Genomic DNA, 20,283 nt, shown 5'->3' on the forward strand with positions numbered 1-20,283 from the left:
AGTTAAGCAGTTGAGCCTCGGAAGTGGAACCAGCCTTGGGATGATCGAGGCTACAGCCCTCATTTTAAAGGGTAGGAGACCAAGGCCGTGGAGAAGGAAAGCATCCTGCTCCAAGTTCCCTGGTCCAGCAGAGGCCAAGCCAGGGCCAGAACCCCATCTTGGGCCTTCTGATCCCTTCCTTATTATCTCGTTACTTGCCTGGAACTGTCGAAAAAGATAGTGTGGGGGAAATAATTTCTTACCCTTGAAATGCCTGGTTAGTAACTATGAGTGACACGTGAAAAACGAGCATCCAAATAAGGCAACTCAAAGGCTTTGTTGTTCTTCTGACTCCGGAATATAATCACTTGGGTTATGAAGTCCCATCCTGTTTCCCTGCCATTCCCCAAGATGCGGACCCTGAGTCCCCGTTCTCAGCTTTAGAATCAGATTTCCTGGCCATGAAAATCAAGATTGGTGATCGATTAGGAATGGGAGAAAAGAAAAAGAACCTGTATTTTTTTTTTTTTTAAGAAAAAAGAGCCTTGAAAAGAGACATTAAAAAAAAAAAAATACAGTGGTAAAACAAATTCAGTAGTCAATAGCCAGCAGCAAAGGTGAGATGGTAGAGGATTGTGTGGGTCTCCCTGGAGTTCTGTGCTGGGTTTGTCACCAGGGCTCTGAGTCTCCAGAGCAGATTTGGTAAATCCACGTATGGTCTGTTCAAAGTGGGGCTCGAAACCTGTGTTCTGCGGCTTTAGGTGCGGGCTGCTGCTGTCCAGTACTCCTGTGTGTGCCTTGGCTGTCACCCTCCCAGGTCAGATTCCTGCTTCTTTTAAGACAGATGCCACAGTTTTAAAAAAACAAGTGTTTCTGGGAACGTGACCCCAAAAGCCTGTTTCTACCAGCCCTCACTTGGGACCCTTGCTGGATCCGACCAATCTAGAAGGAAGCCCAGCCTGCTCCTGAGGGTATCTGCTTTTGGAATCCTTGGACTCTTCGGGTCCTATTTACATGGCGAGCTAAAGGAAGGATAGTAATTCATTCTCCTTATCTGCGAAATGTCAGCACCTTTTTGAGAAACAGCAGACGTTTTATTTTTAAAAGCAAACTTTGTTTTCAAAATAAAATTTTCCTTTTCCCTATAGAATACATCTGGGTTTTTTTTTTTTTTTAAGGTTTGGGGAATTCATTCTGCAACTTATGGGACTTTTCTTGCCCCTAGGCTGGTCTCCTTCTACCAGATTCCCTGGTACTCTCCCTAATCTTGATCACCCTTATTTATCTCTAGTTTTGCCTAGGGCTGTGGACTAGGGGCTGGGTGTTAAGAGAAGAGCCAGCAAAGGGATTGGAGGGAGACCAGCTGAGATAACTCTCAGTTAATTGGTTTTTGTTTTTCAAGGAGAAAAAGGGCAGCCCCCTTCACACCCATTCTTTTCCGTGTTCTTGGACTAGGAGATGTATTAGTGCCCCACATGTGGGTGGCCTTCTTACCCTGTCCAGCTTTAGTTCTCCCTCACGAGCCACCTCTAGACAAAGGACTATAGTTTCCCTGTTACCTTGCAGCCAGCCAGCAGCCAGGCTGAGGAGTCCTTCTTCCATCCCCTGATCCTTCCAGCTCTCCCTGCTCCCCAAGGCCATTGTACCTCACTTAAAGATCCCAGCTGGGGGTGGGGGCGGTCCATGCACCCTTTGAAATGATATACAGAATTTTGTGCATTTGTAGATTAGAGCATTTTTCTGAAGAGAGAGCCCATAGTTTTATTCTCGAAAGAAGCCATACGTTAAAGTACATGGAAGAACTCTTTGCCCTAGGGAGTAACCGAATTTGCAAGTTCGTTCATGCTGTGGGGTCTCCCTGTCTCTCTCCAACTTCAGCTGCCTGCTCAGCCTCTGGATAGGACTACATCCATCTCAAGGGGCAGAGGGTCCCTCTCAACTAGAGGAGGGGGCTGTAGCTCATGCTGACGTCACGCCGGCCCTGCCCCCTATGGTCATGAGCTATCACTCACACGGCACCAAACACCATTAAGACTATCAACCTGCGGCCAATTCAATGATACATTTTAGGGCCTCATAAAGAGGACTCTGGTTTATTAGCCGAAGTATTAGCCGTACTCCTGTTTTTCCCACTGATAGTAAAGAAAGAGGGCGGTAGCTTTTATAATTCATCATGTCCGGCTTTCTTAATCGTGCTGTGGGGGTCTTTTACCCAAGGGAAAGGGTGTTCTATTGCACTATCTGAATTCTGGTCCTACCCGTGCTCCTTCCAAGTGTAGCAGGAGGCAAGTGTCAATGTACACCCAAAAACCACCTGAGCCCAGAGTGGGGAAGGACTTGCCAGAAAACTCACCCAAGAGCTGACCTTCCAGGTGTGCTGTGGCCAGAGACCCTCGTGCGTTGGAGTTTATACAACAGTTGGGCAGGGTATCTCTCAGTGGGAAAACTGAGGCTCCGCGAGGGCTGGCAACTTTCCCAGGTCACACTGACTTTCACAGGGCAGGAGGTGGAGGGACGACTCTGGGTGTCTCTGATCCCAAAGCCCGTGTGCTTGGAGCCAGTTAGAATATAAGTTACCTCGGCAGGACTCACACCTGGGTGTGTCTGGGTCTGGAGGCTACCCTTTCCACCACCCAGCATGGCCTCGCTGTCTAGTGAATAACATGTCAGTGAACGTACTCTGAGACATGTGGGTCTCCCTTAGTCACAGCCCTTCCCACTGGGAAGTCCCTCCATCCTTCCTTGCAGCCTGCCCTGGGCCGACAGGAGGGGGCTGCTCGCCTGGTTGTCTCTCTGTCCCCAGTCCTGTCCCCACACACAGAACCTGGCCTGAGTGGCCCATTCCCTCTCAGACCCAGGTGAGAGGTGGGGAAGCAAAACTCTTCGTAGGCCAAAATCCCAGGACAGGGCAGCTTAGGCTGTCCTTCCCCAACCACCCTGGCTGAGGGCATCTGGCCTTGGCTACCGTTGAGACTGAGGGCTTTGTGACCAGGGAGGGCTGTGCGTATGTGTGGGAGGAGGTGATGTTCCAGTGGGCCATCATTCATCTCGGTGCCAGGCACTGCTTTAGGGATTAGGTTAAAAGCAGAGAACAAAAAGGAGATTCCTATTTTCAGGGACTTTACATTCAGTAAGGGGGAGACAGTAATACAGTTGAACAGGTCTATCATCTAATCTCGGGCAGTAGCAGGTGCTACGAAGGAAGCTAAGTAGGGTGTGGGGACGGGAATGTTACTGTTGGAGATGGTGGTTGGGAGGCCTCTCTGAAGAAGTGACGGTGGAACAGAGGTCTGAAGAAGCCAGAAGGAGTCTGGAAGGAAGAGGGAAGGGTGAGAGAGAAGCGCTGAGTGGAGATTATGCCTGATGCATTCCCAGAAGCAGGAAGGGCTGGGGGGCTGAGCCGTGAGCAGCGGCTGAGAGGTGGGAAGTGAGGTGAGGGGGAGCAGCAGTGAGATCTGCAAGGCCATGGGCTGTGACAGGAGACAGGACGTTATTCTAAGTGTGGTGGGCCAGCTCTGGACATTGTGACCAGAGGTGACCACGGTGACCAGACCCAGGATGGGTAAGAGGGAGAGCAGGGAGACCAGCTGGGTGGTTGCTGGGATGGCCCAGGCAGGAGTTGATGTTGGCTTAGACTCCATGCAGGAGGGGGGAAATGATCAGATTCAGAATCTATTCTCAAGGTAAGAGCGGATAGGATTTACTCATGAATTGGAAGTGGAGAGAGAAAAGGGAAGTGAGAGGCAACTTGGTTTTCATACAGGACCACAGATAACACTGGTACTACTTTCTGGATGGGCGCATAAGGGGCGGGGCAATGAAGAATTTTGCCCCTGTGAAGTTTAAGATGTCCCTCAGATATCCAGGTGGGCATGTCACATAGGCAGGCATTTAGATGAACCTGGAGTTGGGTAAGGAGGTCGGGGTTGGAGGCAGGAGATGGGGAGCTGTCCACACAAGAGGCCACCGAGTGTCCTGGGATTGAACGAGGTCCCTAGGGTGGATGTGGATGGAGGGGGCAGGAAGAGAAGGAGGGCAGGACAGAGGTCCGCCGAGGAGACCGAGAAGGAATAGGCATGGTGGGATAGGAAGAAATCCCGGAGAAAGCGGAATCCCCGAAGCCAAACGGTGGCCACTTCAGTAAGAAAGGAATGATGGGATCAGTGCATCGGATGTGGCTGCCAAGGAGAGTAAGGTGAGCCTGAGCACTGGCCATTGGGTTTGGCAATCCAGAGGTGATTCGTAACTGTGACAAGGGGGATTGTGGGGTGGCAGTAGAAAAGCCTGAATTGAGGCGTGAGGGACTGAGTGGCCTGCTGAAGTCCACACAGCTAATGACTAGCTGGCTGGGCATTTAAACGCGAGCCCTGGAGCCTCACTACCGCGCCACCTGCGGCCATGACCGTCAGGTATCTCTGATCTTGACCGAGCAGATTTCAATGCATCCTTCTTTCGTTGGCCTGAGTCCTTGCCATAGTAACAAGTTTGCTCCCACTTTCACATTTGTCCTTCCAGTCGTCACTGGCAGCTAACATGCATTAGACTGAACTAAATAAAATTGCGGTGGGCCAAAGACACTTGAGTATTGCCAAAGCTGTGGTTCAACCTGAAGTAAGCAGTTAAAGCACGTAGCATCGTGCCAGGCACAACTAAGTAACCCAGCCCATTCACTCAGTTGGGCTGTGATTCCTGTGTTCCTGGTGAAGGTCAGGCTCAGAAAAGGTCAGGGAGCTTGCCCAAGGGCTCAGAGGCCCCAAACAGCAGAGCCAGAGAACTTTTCTCCCGCCTGGAGCACCCTCTCTTCTGTTGATGCCGGCTTGCTGCCTGCCCTCGGGCAGAGGAGGAGGCCAGCCCCTCTGCCCTGCCCTCTCATGGAGCTCCTGGAAGCTGGGACCCCCTTCTAGAAGCCCCCTTCCTTGGGCTTGTATCTCAGGGAACCAGCCTGTTGGAGAAGACAGAAGGAGGGCTGGGTCTGGAACTAGCCCTGGAGTGGAAGGGGTAAGCCGTTGCCCATATAAGGACACATTTTCCACTCCATGACAAGGCCCCCCACCTCTCCATACTGCCATCTTCCTCCCCCATCCGTCTTTGGGGGCACAACCAGGCCAGCCATGGACTCCAGCCCTGGGGCCCCAATCTAGAAATGGAGTCCGGTTTCATCACCAACTGATTAAAATAGAAAATGCAAGCTGCTCTTAGACTTGTGTGACTATTATTTTTATCCCCTGGGCAGCCGTGTAATCATAAAGCTGGTTCTGATTAAGCACACGGTCCCTCTAGCCTGCCCCTCGCTGCTGTTCTCACGGAGGGCTAGTGGCTTGTGGTGTTTGCACAGCCCCCGCGGGATGGGAGGACTGCCAAGGGAAGAGGAGGCCAGGCCCACCCCTGGTGGGGGGGTGCTCCAAGTCTGGGGGTGTGCCTGGCTTGAAAGGGAAACTCAAGCCCCTTTCCTCATGGTCAGATGGAAAGATAGAGTGCACAGAACTTCTAAAAACAAAGCTCAGTGTACAGACAGGGTAGTGTACTCACACGTCAGTGTCAGGCCAGCACTCAGAAGCTGAGGACAGACGCAGAGGTGGGAAATGGGCAACATGGGTGGGGGCTGGTCAGCCAGGGCGTTTGGAAGGTGGAGAATTTTAAAGCAGACTTGGAGGGAGGTGAGGAAACGTGGTAAGCAGGAGGAATGAGTTAGTAGGTAAATGATCCACTTTTCTCCCTTCCGGAGCACTACTGGATACATTCTGTCCTTTGAGTCTCTTAACACTGTGACGTAGAGAAAATAGGTGTTACTTCCTTTGTACAGATGTAGCCACCCAGAGTGGCTGAAATGATTTGCTTGTGATCCCAAGATTGCTGGTGACAGAACCAAAACTAGAACGCTCCTCTCTGGGTCTGTGCTCTAAGGATGCTTAGAGGCGAAGGCCAACACAACCCTGTGAGGGGAGAAGGGAACTCAGTCTCTCATCCCTTCTTTAGGGACCCAGGAACACTAGGCCTCTCATCCTTTGCTGGCTTATGCCTCCATTTATGCATCAGTTAAAACAACAACCCTGATCCTTCTTTATCTCCCTCCTGTGAGGTCCCAGAACTCACCAGAAGAAAGACGGGCAAAGGGAGTATTCAAGCCAAGGAAGGTAGAACTCTGTGCACACTTGGTTCTCTCCCCCTCTTCCTTGAAAAAGGGGAAACAAACACATTTTGGGGTGCAGCTCTCTGTAAATTGTCCTTGGTGCCTGTCAGGTCTTGATTGGAGGGCCCTAAACAAGGGAATCCTAGACCCACCCCATGCCCTGGAGTATGGCATGATCTGCAGACATCAGGGGAAGCTCTGGTCGGCATTCCTGTGTCTTAGACTAGTCCCCGAGACCCTCCCTGGGCCCCACCCTCACCTCTCAACATGCAGGCACATACACATACGTACGCACATATAGACACGTGCGCACACACATGGCCTGAAGAGAGAGACAAGTGCCCTATTAAAATCATCCGTGGAGCTTCTGGATCTTATTGACACCCAGGCCCCTAACTAGACCAATGAAACCAGGATCTGGGGAGTGAGATACCTGGGCACAGGTGCTGCTAATGGGCAGCCCACGCTGAGGACCGCAGAGGTTGACAAATGTGTACTGAGGATTTTTCTGTAGCTGGGAATGACCATTAAGCCTGGGGAAAACACCCAGTGTGAGGAAGTGAAATCATCCCATCCCCTCCCCGTGGGACTTTCTGCTCCTCCATCCATTATGCACACGGAACCAGGCATATGGGCCACCTGCTGAGGAGACCAGACACAGGCAGTGTCAGCAGCAGAAGGCAGGATCCCTGACTCACCGTCTGGGGTTCCTCTTGCTCTAACAGAGGCGGCAGGAGGATAACAGTGAGGAACGGAGGGAGGGAAGGGGGCCAGGTTATCAAGTGCTCTTGAAAGGACTTCTTGTGGCTGTGTCCCCTCAGGACCATTCCCTGTCATACACCGGCTGCTAGGAAGCTCTTCTTAAGGCCTACGCTTCATCATTCCTGTAGTGACATGTGTACAGCTTTTGGCTCACTTCCTTCCGTAAGAGATAGACTCCCCAGCCCCGGAGGCCCGTGTGCCTCGGAGCTGCTGGTGAGCTTGAACGGTGCCTGCACCAGGCCTCTGTCCCTGGATTACCCAGCTGTCGCTGGGAGTGGGCAGGCTTTCGGTTAGGAAGGAAGCTTGACTCTTTGTCGGGGGATTTACTTGGGCAGAAAAGAGACAGAAATACCATCTAGAAGGAGTAATGCATCCAGATGGGAGTATCAGGAGTCCATGTGCTGGGAAAGGGTTTGTCCCCAGGCCCTAGTTCCGTGCAACCTGTGTCCACCCTGCAAACCCCCAGGAGCCAGCCTCGGAGAGGGCACGTGTCAGCAGCTAGGACTGCCCCATCTAGGAGGCAGGACAGCAAGATGGCCCATCCTCCCCAGCCAAGCCACAGGAATGCGGCCCAAGCATGGTTGGAAAGTCCCACCCCCTCCTTCCTCCCTCTGAGCTTCCTCTGTCAGGAGCAGGAAAGGGAATGGCAGGAAGGGGCTCTGAGGGGGAGGCTCGCTCCCAGCCATCCCTGAAGAGCGTTCCCTTTGGGGAAAATGCTCCTGGGGAAAATGCTGGAACATAGTGATAGCTCTTTAACCAGCTGCTTCTTATCCAAGTTCCTGGGTGGTTTCCCCAAAACTTCCTGAAGCCCAGTCTCCTCGGGCCCAATAAGGCCTTTTATGCCCAGCCCAGCGCCATGTTTTTCTGCTGCCCTGACAAGGGAGAGTTTCCCCTGGCCTTGTCCGCACTTGGCATGAATGTGGACGGGGAAGGTGAAGGAGACACTTAAAGAATCGTGCACCCATGCATATCCCATTTCAGGTCTACCCTGACAGCTCCACAGGGTTTCGTGGGGTCTACTTTGACGAGGAGTATAGAAACTCCCATAATGGGTCCAAGGCTCTACACAGGGGCCAGGGAGGCGTATGGGCTGCCTGCTCCGAGGCCTCCGTCTGGTCTGGGGGTCTGTCAGCGGCCACATGTAGAAGGCAGTCTGAGGAATCCGAAAGTGCAGGCGCCTCTCAGGCTGTGAGCCGAGGGCATGGGTCCCGTCCCCTCCTCCTCCTGTGTGAGAGACCTCTCTGTGCAGAGCAGGCTTTGGGAAATACAGAGCGGTGCGCTCGAGTGAGTGAAGGCCCAGTGAAGGGAACAGAGGGGAGAGAGGTAAGCAGAGGGTACTGACTCTGCTCTAGCTCTGCCAGGGCAGGACTCCTGGCAGCACGTGCCTGCCACAGAGGGGAACGTGTGAACTAGCTCCCACGAGAGCCTGTCCATCTGTCTTGCCTGGGCGACTGAGCTCTCTCCACCTGATTTATAAGGCGCAGTGGAGTGGACGCTCCTTCTTTGGTGCTCCTGGGGAGGAAGGTGCCCCCTGCCCCTGGCAGGCACTGAGGGCCCCCAGAGTGGAACGGGGAGCGGGACGCGGGGGGGGCGCTCTAATTTTGGTCGGGGTGGGATTTTTTTATTGAGATGCCTCCTCGGCTCATTTCCTAGGGCAGCAGCCAACTGATGTTTGTGGTTACCTGTTCTGTTCCAGATGCTCCGACCAAGGAGAATGTCAAGGCCCCGGAGATGAAAGCCCGGAGGCCCAAGAGCTCTCTTCCCCCTGTGCTAGGAACAGAGAGTAAGTATTTGTTCAGCTCCTCAGTGGCCCAGCACTGAGGGCCAGCGTCAGATCCCCGGCCTCCTTGCCTGCACCCCAGCGAGCCCCGTTAAGTCCCGGTGCCCAGGCCAGGGGCCACTTGGCACGGCCCACCTCTCCCAGCCTCTGCACGTCCACATCCACTCGCCACCTCCCTCAGGCCTTCAATACTTCTCACCAAGACTCCTTCTCCCAGTTCCTCCCAGGTGAGTTTTTCCTGCCGGATAGACCTTTCCAAGCTATAGCTCTGACCTTACCACCCGTGGCCGCCGTCCCTACAAGTGAGCCTCACGCTCATCACCACCCAGTCATACCTGCCGCCTCCCCCATACACTCTGTGTTTAAAAAAAAAAAAAAGAAGAAGAAGAAGAAGAAGGCAGTCTCTTAATTACCCATACTAATAAGGCAAAGTGATTGAGCTTGATTAATTCAAAGGCTGAGTCTCATTTTCCGTGACAAGGCTGAGTTCTGTGACTTCGTTTTATTCTCTTCCTTTCTGAGCTACATATTTATGTTACTAAGGATGAACTTGGGTTCCCCGTACACATACCAGCCAGCTGTCGGGGTGGGGGGTGGAGCTCAGCCTTCTGCACATGGGGTAGCTGAACTGGAACTGTAATGTCCAATGGATTTTTAACCAAAATGAGGAGCTCAGATGATCAGGAGCGTACATTTAATGAGTTGCTGGAAATGCACACCTAATTGTAAGAAAAACCTCGTAAGAACAGGTTGGTGATTCTGTTTTCCGAGAGGATGACTGGGGCCTGTGCTCTATGAATTATGAAAAAATGGGATCTTAGAAGAGCATGGGGTGCTTGTGACATAGGGGCCTGAGTCCGTCCTTCACCCCTCCTGGGGGCAGAAGCAGGAGCTCAGGAAGCTTGAGCGGGGTCACCAGTGGCCTCCTGTCCTCAGCTCCGGGACACCCTTTCCAGGCAGATCCTGGGGGAAGTGAGGTGTGGGTTAAGGGGAGAGTCGTGCAGGAGAATACAGGCTGGAGACGGGGAGCAGCTGGGCCCTGAGAGCTGGGCCTTTGTGCTGGAGGAGGGAAGGCTTCGGGGAAGGCCAGTCAAGTTGTCATCGTCCAGTTCTGGGATCGGGGCTCAACCCCGGCTATATATTAGATTCACCTGAGGAGCTTTTGAAACCTCTGCTGCTGGGGCACCCCGGCTCAGTTAAATCAGGATCTCTGGGGGTAGGATCCAGGCTTCAGTATTTGTTCAAGCTCCTGGGCCATTCTGACGTGTGGTCAGTCAGGCTGGAAGTACAGCGTGCCTGCACTGTTGGGCTTGCAAAGCAGAGGGCTTCTCCTTTCCTGTCTCTGTTAAGTGTGGCACTGCCTTGGGGCCCGTTATGCCCAGGTCCTCAGACCATCTCTGATACCAGCTCCCAGTCTCCACTCTTCAGGGAGGGAGCAAGATGCTGGAAGCAGAGCTGGAAGCCAAGGTTCTTACCCCTCTCGAGGGAGTGGGGAGAAAGGGATCAGTCAGTGGTACTGCTTAGGGGGAGGGGCAGGGCTGGCGGAAACTGCTTATCCTCCTTTCCATAGCAAATACACACATTCATGACTGGACAAACTCCAGCAGACGCTGCTTGTGTGTAGAAGGGGAATTTAACTCTAGCCTTTGTGTCACAGTTATGGACAGGACAGATGTCTAACCCCACAAAGGACTGGAAAAGTGTGTCTGCATGCACAGTAATGACCACTTTGAATGGTCCATCCTCACAGCCTCTCATCACCCCCACACAACACCCCCTTGGCATTTAAAGCTTTAGCAGAGTAGTTCTGGTTACCTCCATCCGCTTACACACCTGTGCTCAGGAACCTGTCGAGTTTTCCGGATGCTTCTAGAAAACCATGGAGCTTCCTTCCCAAAGGCTCCTGAAAAGGCAGCTGCTCGGAGATAGGAAATGGAGATGGTGTCTTTTAGACCTTCACCTGCAATTATATTCTCACTTTTTGGGATAATTTATAGTATTTATTAATTACATATGTTAAATATGCATGCATTCTTCCTTAAACACGCTAAAAAGTATAGAAATGTTCCACGGACCACATGAAAGCCCTCTTTTGTCTACCCCCAGTTCTACTCACCTCCTCAATTATATTCATAGTTGTTTTTTTCTGAGCATTTACATATAAGATGTAAATACATCATGCATTCTGGACACCTCTGCAGCTTGCCTTTTTCTCTTAGCATAGCCATCCCCCATCCCAGATGTCTCTGATCCCATGAAAAAGCCCAGAGTTTCCTGTCCCCGAGAACTCTGGCTGTATATGTGTGTTCATTTTTTTCAAGCACTGGGAAGTACCTAATCTAACTAGGAAATCCATCTCTGCTGCCAGTAACCAAGGGAAGGCCAAGGGTTTTTCTTGTCAAACAGATCATAGCCAGATCCCTCCCCACATGACCGCCCCGCCCTCAGCCGTGTTGTTCAGTCCTGAGCGTGAGCTGTCAGGTATGAGGGTAGACAGCCCATGTCCACGCAGTGGCCTGGGAGCCGCTAGGAGTCCTGCTGAGGACCGGGAGGGGAAAACCAAGTCCATTGGCCAACCCAGGCGGCGGGATGGGAGGAAATGGACAGAAGTACAACTAACGTGCCAGACACCAAGTCCCAAGTCCAGGAGCGCGGAGTGGCAGTTTGCCGTGATTTGGAACGAGGGGAACTCTGGGCCAGGTTAGGAAGGAGAGAGGAATGTGGTGTAGTTGAAGTGCAATGGTAACATTGTTAGAACGCTGGAGGGAGGAACTGCACAGATGCCAGAAGGAATGTTATGGGAACCCACTCCCCGGCCCCCACCGACTCAGGTGCTCACTTAGCACCTGCGCGGCACCCCACCCCCACCTTCCGTGTGACAGGTGTCAGGTGAGGTGCCTAGGCTCTTTCACTTCAGGCAGGGCTCACTCAGCTGAGCGATGAGTAGTTGTTCCCATTTTACAGAGGAGCAAAACTGAGCCCTAGAGCACTAAATGGTCCCACCAGGGGTCTGACAGCTGATAAGATCTGGAACCTTGAGGCCAACCCTGATCCACGTTCCTGCTGCAGAGCCTTGTGCTTGCCGGTCTCACGGGCATACTTTGTGCTGTCCACACACACCTTGGCCGTGTTCCCCCCAGCCCACGAGGGCAGGGGTCTGCTGCCATGGGAGCTGAGGGGACGAGGAGGGGGACCCCTGCCATGCTCACTGGGATCCCCAGACCTGTCAGGGTGTTTGCCCCAAGCCTCCCAAGAGGAATTTTTTTATGACTTTATTTTGGTATAATTTCAGATTTATTGAAAAGTTGCAAGAATAGTACAAGGAAAGCTTGTATACCTGTTACTTAGATCCACCAATTATTTATGTTTTGTTCCGTTGTCCCTATGTATGTATTCATATGAATTTATTCACCATTCATCAGGTTTTCATGCAGATATAGATATGCTATGTTTATATTCACATATTTGCTATACGTCATATAGATTAGATGTATATACACCATGTATGGATAAAGTAGAGGCATCATGCCCTTGATCTCCACACATGTCATTGTGTATCTCCTAAGAGCATAAGCACAATGCAGTTATTAAAATCAGGACTTTTAACATTAAACCCATACTACTATTTAATGCATGGTCTGTATTCAGTTTTTGTCAGTTGTCATGATTTCCTTTTAATGCTACTTTTTACCTCTCGATGGGAACTTACTGTCACACTTCTGGAACACTCCCATCCACTCTTCCAGTCCAGAGTGATTGCCTCCTACCTTTGGAGAAAGAACAAGAAGTGCATGGGCCGAGGGGAGATGCATCCAAGACTGCTTGAGTTGAGTAGGCACGGGGAGATGGAAGCATTCTCGTTGGACCTCCAGATGCCCCTTTACTATGCCCGGTTCTGGGGTGGTGCTCAGACACAAGACATAGCCAGAGAAGCCACTAGGCTAGAAAGCAAGGGACAAATGTCTTGGTTCTGTCTCTGATTGAACATGTGACCTTGTCAAAGCCATTTGTCTCTGGGCCTGTCAGATGGGGACTGTCTCCAACTGAGCCCAGGCTGTTCCAGCTCTGACATCAGTCCATTCAATTAAATGCCTTTGTTGTTGTTGTTTTTGTCGAGTGACACAGTTCAGATGAGGTCCGCTGACCCCCCTTCAAATCATCTGCTGTAGAATGCGTTGAAGCTTCAGTGAGTATGGCTCGTGTTACACGGTAGCAGAAACTTCCCGATGGGGAGGAGGCTTGAAGCAGAAGGTCCAGGCCTCAGGTAGACCAGATGCATAGTGTTTTGTGTCAGGGAGGCATTGATAGGACTTTGGAGCTGGTTCTGGAGAATACAGACATGGCAGTGCCTGCTGGTAATGGACTCAGGGATTCCTCCTATCAGTCTGTAGAGCTGATGGTCTCTTTGAAAAGAGATAAATGAGCATAGGATACTTTGATAACTTAAGGACAGGAACTAGGGCTTGTTCATTTCTGAAATGTCCATGCCTAGCCTGTGGTAGAGAAATAATAAGCTTTTGATTTTTCAAATAGATTCATGAGTTCCTGGGCTTTAAGGGTCCCTGCCTCTCTTGTACTTCTGGGATCTGGGGATGATGCAAACCGGACACCCCTTCGTATTCCCTGCCTGGCACTGGCCTGACATTCGTCACTTTGGCTTCAGTACGGTGATGGACCATCCCAGATTATGCTTTTAGATACCTTTGCCTTGGCCTCCCGTATGTGTGTCTCTCCAAAACCAAAAGTCAAGTCAACTTGGGGTGCCTGGATGGCTCAGATGTTAAGCATCTGCCTTTGGCTCGGGTCATGATTCCAGGGTCCTGGGATCGAGCCCCACATTGGGCTCTCTGCTTGGCGGGAAGCCTGCTTTCTTCCTCTCCCACTCCCCCTGCTTGTGTTCCCTCTCTCGCTATGTCTCTCTCTGTCAAATAAATAAATAAAATCTTGAAAAAAAAAAAAAGTCAGGTCAACTTGAAAGCATCTTTGGATGTCCAGACTAGTGCCCAGTTTTCCTGAAAGATTCCCCCAGTATCCCACCTTTCTTTTAAATATTGTCCCAAAGTGATGGGAGTTGTTAAGCCACAATAGGATTCAAAGAGCTGGAAGGAAGTGCTGGACAGGTTGAGATCTGGCATCAAGATTTGCTTGACACTGGGCCTCCTGGAAGAAAACTTGGGTATTTGCACACATGCCTTTGAAAGCTGGCACCAACTCCTAGTGTCTTTCTACCAAAGTATTGCTCAGTGAGGAGGGATAGTGCCTAATGTCACCCCTCACCCTGCCATGCATGGACCCTGTGACTCCCCTCCCCCCACCCCGGGCCACTGTTTCCAGCTCCTTCCCCCGTCTTCCCCTGTCTCCCATGATCCCATGAAGTGGGAGGACTTTGGCGCTGCTGTCCTGGCCATGCTGGGTGCCTCTCGCACAACCATCCTGGCGTTCTGTGTCCTGGGGGATGAGTGTTTGTTTGCCATAACAAGAAGAGCAGTGTTCCTCTGGAATTTCTTGTGTGACAGCCTTCGCTACAATGGGATATGTTTAGGAAATTTGCCCAGAGATGTTAATTCTGGGGAAGTGACCCATAATCCTCCATAGGTCTGTCTATAAGGACATCCTGGAAGAGGCCCCGTGTGTGCCATTGGTGAGGAAGTTGGGAGTTGTCCCAGAGCCTGTGTCTGCCCGAGTGCAGGGCAGTGGGATTCGGCTTTCCCTCCTTGGGTCCCCACAGCTGCCCTCCTTCCCTGACACAGCCCTGTGCCTGAGTGCTCCCTCTGTCCTTCACCCAGCCTGCGTCACCTTCAGGAGCCTGTGCTTGAAAAGTTAATGCTGATTTTGGGAACTGCAAAGGGTTTGATGTCTATTTTTAGTTAGCTACCTAAAAAGGGAAATGTCCCTAGAGAAGCAGACACCCAGGGACCTCCATGTACCCGAGGCTATTGCTGCTACCTCCCTCATTCTCCTTTGCTTTCCATTGTCTCAGATCCTTTGACACAGAGAGACCCACACTTCAGGCCCTGTAAATATCTCCTAAGATTTTTCTCAGGGCTTCTGCCTCGCTGATTCATGGGAGAGGCCCTCCTGTACCTTCAGACGGAGCAGTCTGGAAACTTCTGTGGATGCCGACCTCCTCCCCTACGCCGGTGTGAAAGGAAGGCTCAGCAGGCCAGGAGTCGGTCAGGGCTTGGGCAGGCTGGAGCAGAAGCAGTCTGTGGGTTGCTCAGTCAGGAGGCCGGCCTCCCCAGCACTGCCCTTGGTTTCCCAGTAGGCTTCCAAGTTCGGGCTTTGATTCACAATGCTTTCACTGGGCTGCTTCACGTCTTCCAGTCTCAGTCTCCTCTTTAGAGTGGAAGGCTCAGCACCCAACAGCTTTGATCTAGTTGGTGACAGAGCAAGGAGGCAGCTCCTTCTCATGGAAAGTTGCACAGGGACTCGAGCTCCACGGCTTTCTCTCCCAGGATCAGAGTTGCAGGGCTGGGTGGAGCGTTCTTGGGAACTCTCAGGTTAACAGAGATCCTCAGGAGCTGTGCTCATTCCTTTAATAGCTTTCCAAGCATGTACCAGGTACCATGCTAGGCACTGGGTGTACGAATGATGAACAAAACGGGCCCTATTCCTGTCCCCGGGAAGCTTGCTGTGGGGTCTGCATGTTGCAGTCGTGATGCCTCTGATGAGTGCTGACACACGACTGCCTCAAAGGGGTGTGGAGCCCAGCATGGACCTAGTGATGCGTGAGCTGAGGGCTTCCGGAAGAAGGTACCAGAGTTGGCAGTCAAGAGCTGAAGCCAGAAGGCTGGTGCTACAGAAATGGAAAGGCATTGGGTGTGGGGGATAGAACAGCCCCCTCCAAAGGGTGAGGCAGGGCCCCACAGCATCAGCATGCCCCAGACAGCCAGGAGCTGTGTTTCTAGCCAATTTCCCAGGTGCTCACAATACACATTTGATTTGGAAAACCACCAACATTGAGCATCGAGGGCCTGGGTGACTGAGATCCCCAAGAGGGAAGAGTAAGAAAAAAGATGGGATGAGAGCTGGGGATGGATCTCGAAGGCCCTTGTGAGATGAGCTGGACTCGATCCTCGGTGGCAGTGGCTGGCATTGGAGAGGTTTAAACCGTGAACTGATGGCCTCGGAATGATGACTGTATTAGGGCGGGGACAGGGGCCCGGAGGTCGAAGAGGTGGTACTGTCAGGACTAGAATCGTGACAGTGGGGATGTGGAAAGTGGCCGACCAAGGAGGTATTTAGGGGATCGAATCGACAGATGTTAGTGACAGGAGATGGTAGGGAGGAGCCCTTCGGAGGGGCAAGCAGCAGGTTTGGGGAAAAGATCCTGGATTCGCTTTTGGATGTTGGGTTTGCACTCTGTGTTGGGGGAGGGGAGAGTCAGGTAGTGGGATGTATAGGTGAGCTGAGGAGAGAGGCCTGGGCTCCAGGTAAAATGAAGCCAGCAGAGAGAGGGATAGAAAGAGGCATTCTGAGAGCAACAGTAAACAAAGTACCCCAAGGGCATCAGAGTTCGGGGAGCAGAGCTAGGCCAGGAGGGGTTGCTCCCTTGGGCTGACTCTCTGGAAGAGGGGACTGAGCTCCTTCCTCCTCAGAGGGATGGACCGGGGGCAGGCAGCTGGAGGATGTTAGCTGCTGGCCTGACCATGCGGCCGATAGCTGCCGTGGGATTTGCAAAGATCGTTGGATTTTATTTTCCTTCTAGGATATTCGCCTCTGACAATGGCTAGTGCAAAAGTGTAAGGTGTTGGAGAAGGGAATGAGACCCGGGGCTGACATTAATAATAAGATAATACGATGGGTGACCGAAGAGAAGAGGAAGCTAGTTAGTAACCCAAGGAGAGCTGTGAGTGTAAGCATCTGGACCAGCAAGAGTGTTACCTCCACTGAGGACCCTGGGAGAAGGAGCTCCGGGAGCAGTGCGAGCGATTCCGTGTTGGTGCAGAGCTCAGCTGACGCAGTATGGCATTTGAATAGGTGAAGGAATGAACGAGAAGTCCTCTGGGGGTCCATCTGGGGAAGAGGGGTATTGGGGTGGGGGGCTGGTATTCAAGCGTGCACTCTGTCCTGTAACTTCTTTACCATGTAGCTTAATGCTTTACAATGAATTTTCCTTCTCCCCTTCATGTCTTGGGAGTGGGGGAACCAAGGCCCTGAAAGGCTGAGGGACATGCTTTACGTCCCACAGCTCAGGGAACCACAGGACAGTATTTAAACCCAAGCTCAGCTCCAGAGCCTCTGTGCACTGCCTTGCTGCAAGGGGACAGAGAAGGGTCTTGAGGGCCTGGATTTGGGGATGGAGCAGAGAGTGAGCTGGAATGGAAGCAACAGGGAGAAGGTAGCCACACACTGGGCAGCAGGGGGCTCAGGTCCTGCTTCTACCTTGGCCACGTCTGGTTTTTATGAGTCTGACGAATCACCTGGGAATCTCCCTCTTTTCCCGTGACCTGGAAACCCTGTGAGGTGCCCTGCTGGCGTTTGGTTGGGGAAAGAACCCAATGGGAGAAAGGACAGTGAGATCCTGGGTTAACGCTGCAAGCGCTGAGCCCCGCTCTCTGTGAGAAACCAGGTTTTTGAATCGGGGATTCTGCTTTCCGACCCAGGAAGTTTGTCCTTCTGAGCCCTGTGCCCAATTAATGGATTTCAGCAGATGCTTGTATAAAATATGTATGGCAGAGGATATAGAACTTCATTAACATTTAAAACTGTCTTTACTAATAGGAACCAAACCAGCTTCAAATGCTAACTAATGCAAACAGCGGAAGATGCAAATGCGTAGAAAAAACATAAAGTTTTGGCCTTCAATCCATTTACTGGTGACACAGGAAGGTGGAGACCAGTTCAGGCTCTACTTCTAGCCACATAGGTTTACCAGGACTGCCAAGAATAGTGTGGAGCGGGACTTCAGGGTCACGTGATCTCATGGTGTGCTGCCACCATCATCATCCTTGTTCGCTCTTGGCTGCCATGCCACGGCCGGTGGCGCTCCCTCGCAGCCTCCAGAGCCTGTCCACAGCTGTTTTTGTCCTTACGGCTGCCACATCAAAGTTCCACACACCGGAGGCTTGCACAACCCAAGTATATTGTCTGTCGGTTCTGGGGGCTGAAGTCCAAGTGCAGGGTGTTGGCAGATCTGGTTTCTTCTGAGGCCTCTCTGCTTGCCTTGCAGATGGGCTCTTTCTCACTGTGTCCTCACGTGGCCTTTTCTCTGTGCGCGTACCCCTGGCATCTCTGTGTGTCCAAATTTTCTCTTAAAGGACACCAGTCTGTTTGGATTAGGACCCCCGCCCCTTGGCTTCACCATAACTGAATTACCTCTTTAAACCCTGTATCTCCAAATAGGGTCATATTCTGAGGTACTGGGAGGCTCAAGTTTCAACATATAAATTTTGGGGGGATGCAGCTCAGCCCGTAACAGCAGCTCCACACAGCTCCTCTGAACAGATGGCTTTTGCTCTCCACAGGAGGTCAGATTCTGGCTGTGGTAGCAGCCCTTCATCTTCCCTGGAGGGCCTCTCCCTTCCCAGCAGCTCTAGGTGAAGGGAAGGGCTGCTTGGCTCAGCTTGTCGTGGCTATTCCAGAGCCCATCTAGTACCCGCTTCCAAGGGGTTTCTTATGCTGTTCCATCTTGGGTTTCTCCCTCCCCACCGAGCCCCAGACTTCTGCTTTCAAACCTGTGCTCTTCTCTCACCTGGAAAGAAACCTTGCTTGACATCTCCCCTTTCATCACCCTGTTTCTCCTTGTCCCTTCAACTCTAGAACTCTTGTCAGGTTAGTTGACTTCCTGCCTGTTTCCTTGAGAATCTCCTCTGGAGTGATTTCTGATCCAACCGTCTCATGCCGCCTGCCCTCTCACACCTTACCCGTCACTCAGAGCTGGTCACACCTGAAGCCCACTTCCCAGGGCCTGTTCTCCTCCACCCTGGCTTGCAGGGACAGTCCTCCTTCCATCTGTTGAGGTCCACAGCCCTCTCCTTCATCCCAGCTCCTCACCGTGGGCATCACGTAGGTTCAGACCCTGGTCCCTTCCCATCTCTCACTGCATTCTTTCCCCCAAAGAACTGACCCATCCTCGCAGTTTCCATTATGACTGCATGTTTGATTCTGGAGTCTTTCACTTCCAGTCTCCACCACCCTCCCTCTAGAATTCTGATCCTGGGCTTCTAGACTACAAGTGCATTAAATTCTATCATCTACCACATTCACTTGGACCAAACCAAATGCCTCAGCTTTCACTCCCAAAGTCTGTATTCTGTCACCACCATTTTCCCCATTTATCCAAGCCAGAAATCTCTAAGGAATCTTTGTATCTCCCTCTTGTTCACCCCTAAATTGTCTTAACTTCTCTTCTGCCTCATTTGTATTTTCTTTTCTGCTGCCTTTACCAAGCCTGGACCTTCATCACTTCCTCCCCAAAGGATGGCAGTAGCCTCTGAATTGGATAGCCTTGTCCCCCAGGAGATAGGGAGACTGCCAAGGGGTCCTCAAGACCAGCTAGACTGCGGTTTCTGTGAGGATGTCCCCGTTCACTCACAACAAATATCTAGCCCTCAAACCTGGGATTCTAGACCAGCCCTGTGAGGACAGCAATGTTCCGTGTCTGTGCAGCATGGTGGCCATGAGCCATGTGTGGCTATCGTTGAGCACTTGAAACCAGACTACTGTGACCAAGGAACTGAATTCTTTATTTTCTTTAATTTGAATTGTCCCACTGCCTTCACACCAGAGTTGTCTAACCCTAGCCCCACACTCTGGACAGCTTCCACCGGACATCACCCTGATCCTCAACTTGAGCCACTCTGTTCCTGAACCATGGGGCCCTTTTCCTGTCTCCAGTTCAGATATTTCATAGCCTTCAGGTCTGTCCTGTGTGCACACAGCCCACAGTGCACGCTCTTTGTCCTTCATTAAACAACTGCATTGTGTTGGCTGGATAAAAGGTTTTTTTGTTTTTTTTTTTTAAAGTAGGTTCTACGCCAAGTGTAGGGCTTGAACTCGCCACCCTGAGATCAAGACTCTCATGCTCTATGGACTGAGCCTGTTAGGTGCCCCCTGAATAAAACCTTCTGAAAAAAAAAACTTTCTATCAACTTTAATTTTGAAATAATCTCAGACTCAAAGTTGAAATAATCTCAGACTCAAAGTTGCAAAAAAAAAGGGATACAAATAATACTTGTATCCCTTTGCTCTGATTCCTTAAATGTCAGCATTTTAGCATGTTTGCTTTTTCATGTGTTTTTCCCTTTCTCCTTCCTTCTACCTCTCCACACACGTATGCACGTATGTACACATTCATACATATAATTTTTAAGAGAAGTTGAAAGTAAGTTGCACACATGATAACCTCAACACCCAAATATTTTTTTTTAATTTTTAAAAAATATTTTATTTATTTATTTGATAGAGATCACAAATGGGCAGGGAGGCAGGCAGAGAGAGAAGAGGAGGCAGGCTCCCCACTGAGCAGAGAGCCCGATGCAGGGCTCCATCCCAGGACCGCGGGACCATGACCTGAGCTGAAGGCAGAGGCTTTAACCCACTGAGCCACCCGGGTGCCCCCAACACCCAAACATTTGAGTGTATATTTCCTAAAAACAAAGAGAGTTTCTTATAAAAACAAATTTGGTGA

General features: G+C 51.4%; 1 protein-coding gene across 6 annotated transcripts in view; it reads left to right on the forward strand.

Annotated features, from left to right (window-relative positions):
• MYLK (myosin light chain kinase) overlaps positions 1-20,283 on the forward strand; it is a 199,544-nt gene that overhangs the window by 127,308 nt on the left and 51,953 nt on the right. For all 6 annotated transcript variants that reach the window (XM_032869493.1, XM_032869488.1, XM_032869489.1 and 3 more), the window contains one exon: positions 8,568-8,654. In XM_032869493.1, the coding sequence (XP_032725384.1) occupies positions 8,568-8,654 (87 nt within the window). The remainder of the gene's footprint in view (positions 1-8,567; positions 8,655-20,283) is intronic.

This window comes from Lontra canadensis, unplaced genomic scaffold, assembly GCF_010015895.1.
Source record: "Lontra canadensis isolate GAN:19392208 unplaced genomic scaffold, GSC_riverotter_1.0 scaffold38, whole genome shotgun sequence".
In the NCBI taxonomy this organism is placed as follows: domain Eukaryota; kingdom Metazoa; phylum Chordata; class Mammalia; order Carnivora; family Mustelidae; genus Lontra; species Lontra canadensis.